The 9690-nt window shown below is 37.0% G+C and overlaps 2 protein-coding genes across 2 annotated transcripts; both read left to right on the plus strand.

Annotated features, from left to right (window-relative positions):
• Positions 1-1300: 1300 nt before the first annotated feature.
• Positions 1301-6734, plus strand: LOC139890809 (stromal 70 kDa heat shock-related protein, chloroplastic). The gene is made up of 8 exons (XM_071873726.1): positions 1301-1894; positions 4163-4415; positions 4500-4579; positions 4663-4805; positions 4886-4984; positions 5076-5265; positions 5338-5736; positions 5860-6734. The coding sequence occupies exons 1-8, from the start codon at positions 1370-1372 to the stop codon at positions 6262-6264; spliced, it is 2094 nt and encodes a 697-aa protein (XP_071729827.1). The 5' UTR covers positions 1301-1369; the 3' UTR covers positions 6265-6734.
• Positions 6735-7361: 627 nt separating this feature from the next.
• On the plus strand, positions 7362-8063 carry LOC139887840 (uncharacterized). Its single transcript, XM_071870892.1, has one exon. The coding sequence runs from the start codon at positions 7362-7364 to the stop codon at positions 8061-8063; it is 702 nt and encodes a 233-aa protein (XP_071726993.1).
• The last annotated feature ends 1627 nt before the right edge of the window (positions 8064-9690 follow it).

Consider the following 9690-nt stretch of genomic DNA (forward strand, 5'->3'; position numbering starts at 1 on the left):
TTCTGAAATAACAACATAAAACGAAACTTAATAAATGCTAAAACAAAACACTGACCATGTTTACTTTTTTTACACTTTGACCACATCTATTTAGAAAAGCTTGCACTAGAAGTCCTACACAACAACTTAACAAGACTGGACTCAATAACTTAACAATTGTTTCATGATTCATTTGAACTTTGTTGCTAATGAGCACTATCATCTAAAGATTTTATCACTAAACGAAAGAAGTAGCCTGCAGAAAAATGATCATATTGGCACAATTCTACCTATGAATCGGGAAGTGAGCTTGTTGATATAGGTGGATTTGACCCTTTTTTATCCTGTTAATACGACTGTGTATAAGTGTGCTCCATCTTTTTTTCTCGGTATTGATTCAAAGCATACATTCATGACCATAGCTAAAGTTTATCAACCCATTGCTATAATCATCTGCGTACATGTTTAGTTTATGTTTGTGTAGCAATATTGAATGGAAATTGAAATCACACGTGTGCTACACAACTGATTTTGATCTTAAACAAAAATAGCAATTTCTTTTGGGTGACATAATAGAAATCACTAGAGGCTGCCCAACCCAGCCATGCAGCCACTTATCCTGACCATACAAAAGTTATAGTAATTTTTATTCATATTTATATTTAAACTAGTTTTTGAGCCCGTGCGTTGCACGGCTACTCAAAATCTGTTTGAAGATTAGTTATATAAAAACAAAAAAAAAATTTCTCTAGCGATCTTGGTTCACAATAATGACATATAAATGAATAACGACACAATAATGAATATGTATCATAAGTAGTCTACTAATTCACAAGTGGTAATTAATCTATATGGCTTGCTATAGAGTAAGGGGATGCTTACTTTTTTTCTTAAAAAAATTATATTTTACTCGTGGGTTGTTATAAGGATAGATTTGTTCTACTATAATTAAGCATATTTTTAATTATCGGTTAGTTACAACGATCTCTTAGAATTACCCTTACTAATTGCTCTCATTTATTTTATTAATTTCTTTATTCTCTAATATTATTATTAATCATTTATTTAATAAATTTTAATCACAATCATTAAAAATTTTACAAGTGTAAATTCCACTTGTCATTCATCATTTTATTGACAAGTTAAACAAATCTATAATTAACCGCAACAATTCATTGTTCCTCAAATTTTACTACCTACATTCCAGAAAAAAGAAGATTCTAAATTTGCTCACGTGGCCCTACCTAACCCTCTCCTCCCAATCTCCGTCTCCCTTTTATCCCCCCAAAAAACTCTAATTAACGGCAACAACCACCACCATTTCATTCATTGTTCCTCAAATTTTACTACCTACATTCCCATTTCCTAGGATTTATACCAGCACTGTCTAATGGCGTCATCAACCGCTCAAATTAACGCCACTCCTTTCACTTCCACTCAATCCACACCTAAATCAATCTTCTTCGGCAAAGGATTAACCAAATCCGTATCATTCGCACACCAAAAATCATTCACAAAACTTAAAAAAAACAGCCGAAGAAATGGTCCGTTACGAGTCGTAGCTGAAAAGGTCGTCGGAATCGATTTAGGTACAACTAATTCAGCTGTTGGTGCAATGGAAGGTGGAAAGCCTGTTATTGTGACTAACGCTGAAGGTCAACGGACTACACCTTCAGTCGTTGCCTATACGAAAAACGGAGATAGGTTAGTTGGACAGATTGCGAAAAGGCAGGCGGTAGTTAACCCTGAGAATACGTTTTTTTCGGTGAAGAGGTTTATTGGTAGGAACATGACGGAAGTTGATGATGAGAGTAAGCAGGTTTCGTATACTGTTGTCCGTGATGAGAATGGGAATGTTAAACTTGATTGTCCTGCTATTGGTAAACAATTTGCTGCTGAAGAAATTTCAGCTCAGGTATTTACTTCACTCTCCAAATCTGTGTAGGGTAAGTTTTTTTTTTTTTTTTTTTTTTTGGTAATCGAGGAAACCCTCCTATCCCCATAGAATGTAAAACCTCAAGTAATCAAGCCCCCGAGCGCGACACCTGGTACCGGGTGAATTGCGCATTATGCGCACCCACTAGTCATACTCCCTTGTTGAACAATAATTTAGCATAGTCAGAAATTCATTGGGCAACTCGGTGGCCAATAGGCAAGCTTGCGTGTGTACTAGCTTAATTTGAAATTACTACGTCAGTACTATTTTATGTGAAGTACTATCATAATCATTATGTGCAATATTGTTCATTTCTGTGCGATTTCTTTTTCCCTATGCGGATTTTCGAACTCCTTGCCATATTTTCCATTTCTATACGAAATGACAGATTATTGACCTATGTTTTGGTTTTGGGCTTATATTGATATTTCTGGCTTGTGTGTAACAATTTTTACTCTATGGTACATTTTCACTAACATGTGATATTTTTCCAAAATAAAATATAATCTGAATGGTCAATGTATAAAAATATGGGACTTCATGGCATAAGTCTAACTCCATTTGTGTCAGTGGTTAAACTTTCACTATTATGTATTGGCACTTCTATGTTAAGTACGTTCCTATAACTTGGTCATGTATAATTGTTGGGTCTAAAATACAGAACAATGAGAGATGTGCGTGTGTGATGTATAATACCACATGGTATCATAGCTTAACTAGTGCTCTACTAGATCGATCAAATCTTTGATTTGTGCGTCTGTACAGTCAGGTTCTAACACTTTCATGAAAAACACATTTAATTGACTTTTGTTGACCATGGAGATCGATGAATCAATCTGAAGTGTTATATTCGAATTAAACGTATATAATCAATCACTTTCATTTGCTTAAACTACTTGAGCATTAAAATCAAATTAATAAGTTTTATTTTAATCGAATATTCAAAGTTTTACTCATAATCCTAAAATTTAAAATTCGTTCGATCCATATTGTTTTAGATTGTGTCTGATTTTCAGGTGTTTGTTATTGACTAAAATGAATTTCGATTTGATTATATTGCCTAAAAAATCCTCTAAATCCGATTTCAATTTTAGATTAAACGTTGTCTTCATCTCATATTTACGACTTTAAATTGATTCTATATAATGAGCAACCATATGTGATTGAGTTGTAAACATGGGATGAACAAAATGTTTGATTCAAAATTGATTGGATTTAGAGACGTTTATGATCAAGTAGAAAGTTGTTCTGAAGTCAATGACAAACGCTTGAAAATTAAAATTACTATCTTGAACAACTTGAGTCGAACGAATATTGAATTTTACGATTATGAGTAAAACTTTGAATATTCAATTATCAATTCAAAACTTGTTGTTAATTTGATTTTAATGTTTAGAAAGTTTGATCAAGTCAGTGTGATTGATTACCCACATTTAATTCGAATTAAAACACCTCAAATTGATCCGTCGATCTCCATGATTGACAAAATTCAACCGAATGCATTTTCATGAATTTGTTAGAATTTGACTGAATCGATGCACTAATTGAAGCTTTGATCGAGTTGGTAGAGCGCTCGTTAAGCTCTGATATCACGTGTAAAGCCATAACAAACTTAATTCGTGATAATTGTACATTGGATCTTGTTACAATTACTTGATAATGATGATGAATGAACTGGAGTGAAACATAAATTAATAGATTGATTGTTGAATGATTCACTTGTTATAATGTACAATCAATCCATGTCTTCTTAAACTCGAATAAGTGATTAGGTTTCTAATGTGGATCACTAGAAAGCTTGGGAGAGAAAAAGGGTGTGTTAGCTTTCAAAGGTGTGCACTGTGTGTTTGTTAAGAAAGACTTAAGTTGATTAGTGTGGGATGATGTATTTATCGTCCATACATCATCGCTTACAATGCTTAATACATCACACCCGCACACGTCCAATGTATTTTAAACCCAACAATAATACTCCGTAACACATAAATTGATGTATGTACGAGCTTTCAACCTTAAATTGATGTATGTACGAGCTTGCAACCTTATATGTTGATACTAACTCATGGGATGATGTATTTATCGTCCATACATCATCGCTTTACAAGGCTCAATCATACATATAGCTTGATACTAATGTATGTACGAGCTTGCAACCTTACATGTTGTAGCTTGCAACTATGTTGGTTTGTATGATTTGTTGTATCATTGCTATTATTAAACTTGCGCAGTTTTTATGTTGATGAGTAGGTGTTGAGAAAGCTTGTGGACGATGCTTCGAAGTTCTTGAACGATAAGGTTACGAAGGCGGTTGTCACGGTTCCTGCTTACTTCAATGATTCTCAAAGAACAGCAACCAAGGATGCTGGAAGAATTGCCGGTTTGGAAGTTCTTCGTATTATTAATGAACCTACGGCTGCATCTCTTGCTTATGGTTTTGAAAGGAAGAACAATGAAACCATATTGGTTTTTGATCTTGGAGGTGGCACTTTTGATGTTTCAGGTGAGGGGATTATCGACATTTGAGCTTCATATCTCTCGCTGAGTATATGTGTGCACAATATTGATCTTTATATTTCATTTGCAGTTCTTGAGGTTGGTGATGGAGTATTTGAGGTGCTGTCTACATCTGGAGATACCCATCTTGGTGGTGATGATTTTGACAAGGTATGCATCGGTTTAGAACAAATCTCGTTGTTTTATTTACTTTATATTTTGTCTAATGTCATTAAATGAATTCATGTTTTTAGAGAATTGTTGATTGGCTTGCTGCAAGCTTCAAGAAAGATGAGGGCATTGATCTACTAAAAGACAAGCAAGCTTTGCAGCGATTGACCGAGACAGCTGAAAAGGCTAAGATGGAACTTTCAACTTTGACCCAAGCTAATATTAGGTACATGCATCTGTTAAAGAGTTCATGATTGGTGCACTATATTTTAGTTATATTGCTCTACTGACTTTTATGTCTTCTAGTTTGCCATTCATTACAGCCACTGCTGATGGCCCCAAACATATCGATACTACCCTTACAAGGGCAAAGTTTGAGGAACTATGCTCGGATCTCCTTGATAGGTACATACTTAGTTTAACGTCTGTGGTTAAATATAGTTTGAATTATCATGTTTTTGGTGTTGAAAGTGTCGCGTATCGATCATCCTTTCAGGCTTAAAAGACCGGTTGAAAATTCTTTGAGGGATGCAAAGTTATCTTTCACAGATTTGGACGAGGTGATCCTTGTTGGTGGTTCAACACGTATTCCAGCTGTTCAAGAAGTTGTTAAAAGCCTTACAGGAAAAGAACCAAATGTTACCGTCAATCCCGATGAAGTTGTTGCCTTGGGTGCTGCAGTTCAGGTACATATCATCATGAACAAAGTTAGTTATGACCCGTTTGACTTATTTGACTTTTTTTTTGTTGATTTCTAGGCTGGTGTTTTGGCTGGAGATGTGAGCGACATTGTTCTTCTAGATGTTACCCCATTATCCATTGGTCTAGAAACACTTGGTGGTGTGATGACAAAAATCATCCCACGAAACACAACGTTACCAACTTCAAAGTCAGAGGTTTTCTCTACAGCTTCTGACGGGCAAACGAGCGTTGAAATTAACGTCCTTCAGGGTGAACGTGAGTTTGTTAGAGATAACAAATCACTTGGTAGTTTCCGTCTTGATGGTATCCCGCCTGCCCCTCGTGGGGTACCACAGATCGAGGTCAAATTCGACATCGATGCAAACGGTATCCTGTCTGTCACCGCCATTGACAAAGGCACAGGAAAGAAACAAGATATTACAATCACCGGTGCTAGCACGTTGCCTAACGATGAGGTATAATCCTCAACATTAATTCAATGTGCTTATAGTATGTAGTGTAATTATTTGTTGTGCTGTACAAGTTGGCAATGAATACAAACTGACATACCCTGTTTTATTATCATTATATGTAAACAGGTACAAAGAATGGTTAATGAAGCCGAGAAGTTTGCAAAGGAAGACAAGGAAAAGCGAGATGCCATTGACACAAAGAACCAAGCAGATTCAGTTGTGTACCAGACTGAGAAGCAGCTCAAAGAATTAGGAGAAAAGGTTCCCGCGCCCGTCAAAGAGAAGGTCGAAGCTAAACTCGGCGAGCTCAAAGAGGCTATCTCTGGCGGTTCAACACAAACCATAAAGGACGCCATGGCTGCACTCTACCAAGAGGTCATGCAGCTTGGTCAGTCGCTCTATAATCAGCCTGGTGCACCAGGGGCTGGCCCAGCACCAGGTGAGGAATCTTCTGAATCATCATCGTCGTCGTCTTCAGGTAAGGGACCTGAAGGGGATGTGATTGATGCCGATTTTACTGACAGCAAGTGAAATAACTACAAATGAAATAGCCAATTTTTTGGGGGTGTGATCATCTCATCTAAACCATGTTTGAAAAGGGGGTTTTTCCATTATTTATGTTTTAATGGTGAGCTTGAAGAAGTATAGGATAGTAGTTTGAAGATTCGATAGACGAGACCCTGTAAGTCTAGACAAACTGGATAGTGATAATGATCATGCTTTACATATATACGCTACTCTTTAAGTCATTTTTGTGGGAAAATTCCCTTTGTGTTGTTGCAAATACAGTAATTGACTTGTGTTTTTGCTTGACAATGGTAACCATGTTCGTATTTGTTACAATACATAAGACATGCGTATACACATTTAATGTTAGTAGGTAGTCGGTGCAATTAATGTAGTTAGTTGAGTCAGTGCAATTAATGTATGTAGTTAGTTGGATTGGTGCATTTATTGGGCAGTCAGGTCTTGTATCTCGGGTCTATATATATCCTCGTTGTATGTTGTAAATAAGTATCAATTAAGAGAGATGAAATTACAGAGAGTTTAGATGTTTGTATTTGTAGATGTTAAATTACATAGTATCAGAGCGTACCTATGAGTGTTTGAGTAAAGTCTGTAAGTCGTCACCACCACCACCATAACCACCCACTGCCCATATCACTTGTGTCTCCAAATTGAAACATTTCGAAGTCACTTTCAGATCTCACCACCACCGCCAAACGTCCCAGAAGGTCCCGAATTGTATATCTGAAAAATACGAAAAACTTTCGACCGCCGTAAGCCATCCCACGCGCCGCCTATCACCTCCAGTCGCCGCCCACTCGTCGGCGCGTGAGGGTGCGTGGATCACTCTCCACCGCCGGTTCTCTTGTCCGATCGTCAGTCTCGTGATTCCGATCATCTGTCCGGAATATTACTCCGATTGCTCGTGATTCGACTGCTTTAATTATTTGGGTGATTCTCGATGTCGGGTTCTCTATCTGTCTTTCTGTCTCCAGTTTATATCCACTACCAAGTGGAATTAGATATTTATTTACCAAATAGCTTAATGTATATTTATCAGTATCTTTTAATATTTATTTTAAGCTATATTTTAATTTTATTTTATTTCAAAAAAAAAAAAAATGAGCGATAAAAAGAAATTAGATGGTAATTTAAGCGAGACTATTCCTATTGCAGCTCGTTTGACCGACAATAAACTTAATGGGTCTAACTTCTTTGAATGGAGTAAGACAATCCGTGTATATCTTAGGAGCATGGGAAAAACTTCTCATCTTACTTCCGAACCTCCTAAAGATGATACACGGGATCTGTGGCTACAAAATGATGCCAAACTCTTTCTTCAAATTATGAATTCCATTGAATCTTCGGTTACTTCGTTGGTAAATCATTGTGAGTATGTAAAAGAGCTTATGGAGTATCTCGAATTTCTATATTCTGGAAAGAGCAATATCTCTAGAATATTTAATGTGTACAAATCTTTTCATCGCGGTGAACAACATGATCGATCTTTAATGGCTTATGTTATGGAATTTAAGAAAACATATGAGGAGTTTAACTATGTGATGCCTTTGAGTGCTGATATTAAGACTGTGCAGACACAACGTGAGCAAATAGCGGTCATGAGCTTTCTAACTGGTTTACGACCAGAACATGATGCTATTAAGTCCCAGTTTTTGAACGAGTCTACAATTCCCTCTCTTCAAGAAACATTTGCTCGTGTCTTCCGTCACGAGGATGTTAAAACACCTCAAGTTTCTGAGCACAACACTGCTCTTGTCAGTCGTGGAAGATTTAGAGGAGGAGGGAGGTCTCGTGGAGTGTAACACCCCGTTTTCTTCATACGTGTCTTAAGGTACTTATTTAATCGTTAGAACGTTTATAGTTCGCTTGTTTATGTGATTAAACGATTTAAAGTGTTAACTTGATGTATACGAGATATATTAATATATTACGTTTGAGAATGGATGTGTGTGTAAGTATATGCATGGGTTTTGATGGTGTTAAGTCGTGTGAAGCTTTATGGTGAAGTTTAGATGTATACAAGAGGCGAGAACGAAGGGTACGAGTCGTGTAAATCATAGTGGGTTTTTGATGTTAAAAATTGGTCAGTTGGCGGCCATTGTCGCGCCGCGGAGGAGGGAGTCGCGCCGCGACGTTGTACTAGAATCAGAAATCAGAAGTCGAAGCAAACAGCTCGAATTTTGTGTGTATCGTCGCGCCGCGGCAAATTGGGGTCGCGCCGCGACCTTGCTGGCAGTCTGACTCCGATTTCAGCTTTTTAAAGAGGGACTCCAAGGGTATTTTCGTCTTTTCGCTTGTGGACCAGATTTGTGGCACAAATATCAGCCACTTATCTCTTTTAATTCATTTTCTTTTCTCTTTTCTTTCCATTTTCTCTTCCAAAACACAAAACCCATTTAGATTTAAAGTGAGATTCGAAGTTGAAGACTTGCGATTCGATCTTTGGAGCAAGAAGTAAATTTGTTCTCCTCGTTCTTAGCTACGACCTAATAGCGTTGGTAAGTATTAACTCCATGTTTTGAGTTTTAGTTAATGGATGGCTAGGGTTTAGTCAATTGAGACTTGTAAGACCCATTTGGGGACTTAATGGGTGAATTTGGGTTAATTTGATGTAAGGAAACCCAAATTGTTGTTAATCTAGGGTTTAGTCATGAATATTGGGATTTGTAAGTATTGATTGTGTTGTAGTGACTAAATACACTTGCAAAATGATGAAAGATTGTTAATGGGTTAAGTTTGACCAAAACTTGTAAGACTAAATATTAAAATGGGTCAAATGAGTAACGGTTGACCTAGTTGGGTGAGATGGGTATGAAATACCCATAAATTGTGTTATTTGGTGTTAGTAGACCCTAATCACTAGCTTTTAGTGATTTATAACGAGTCATAGCCATTAATGGGCGGTTTTGGTGGATGTGAATCATTTAATGCTTTTAGGGCATTAAATGCTTAAGGAAAAAGTGTTGGTGGTTAGTCCACTAGAGTTGTATGTTAACTGAATGCATAATGTGATAGGGTTGAATACAAGGAAGTTATCGAGGAAGTTCAAGAGGAGGCCATACTGATAGAACAATGGAAGAACCCACTAATTCTGGTGTGGAGTGTTTTTATTGTCATGAACTTGGACATACTAAACGATTTTGCAAGAAATTGCAAACTCAAATTATGAGGAATAATCTCTCAGCACATGCTGCATCTTCAACTGTTGCAAATGGTGAATCTGTGAAACCTACTACTTCAACTGTTGCTTTTGCCGAAACAGGTAATGACACGTGTCTCTTATCATCAGCCTCCAAATGGGTCATTGATTCTGGTGCCTCAGATCATATGACAGGTAATAACCATCTTTACTCTGACTTCAATACACACTCATCTTATGTCACAATTGCAAATGGTACCACCTCCCCTGTTCTTGGTTCCGACACTATC

This window comes from Rutidosis leptorrhynchoides, chromosome 2 (assembly GCF_046630445.1).
Source record: "Rutidosis leptorrhynchoides isolate AG116_Rl617_1_P2 chromosome 2, CSIRO_AGI_Rlap_v1, whole genome shotgun sequence".
NCBI classification, from domain to species: Eukaryota; Viridiplantae; Streptophyta; class Magnoliopsida; order Asterales; family Asteraceae; genus Rutidosis; species Rutidosis leptorrhynchoides.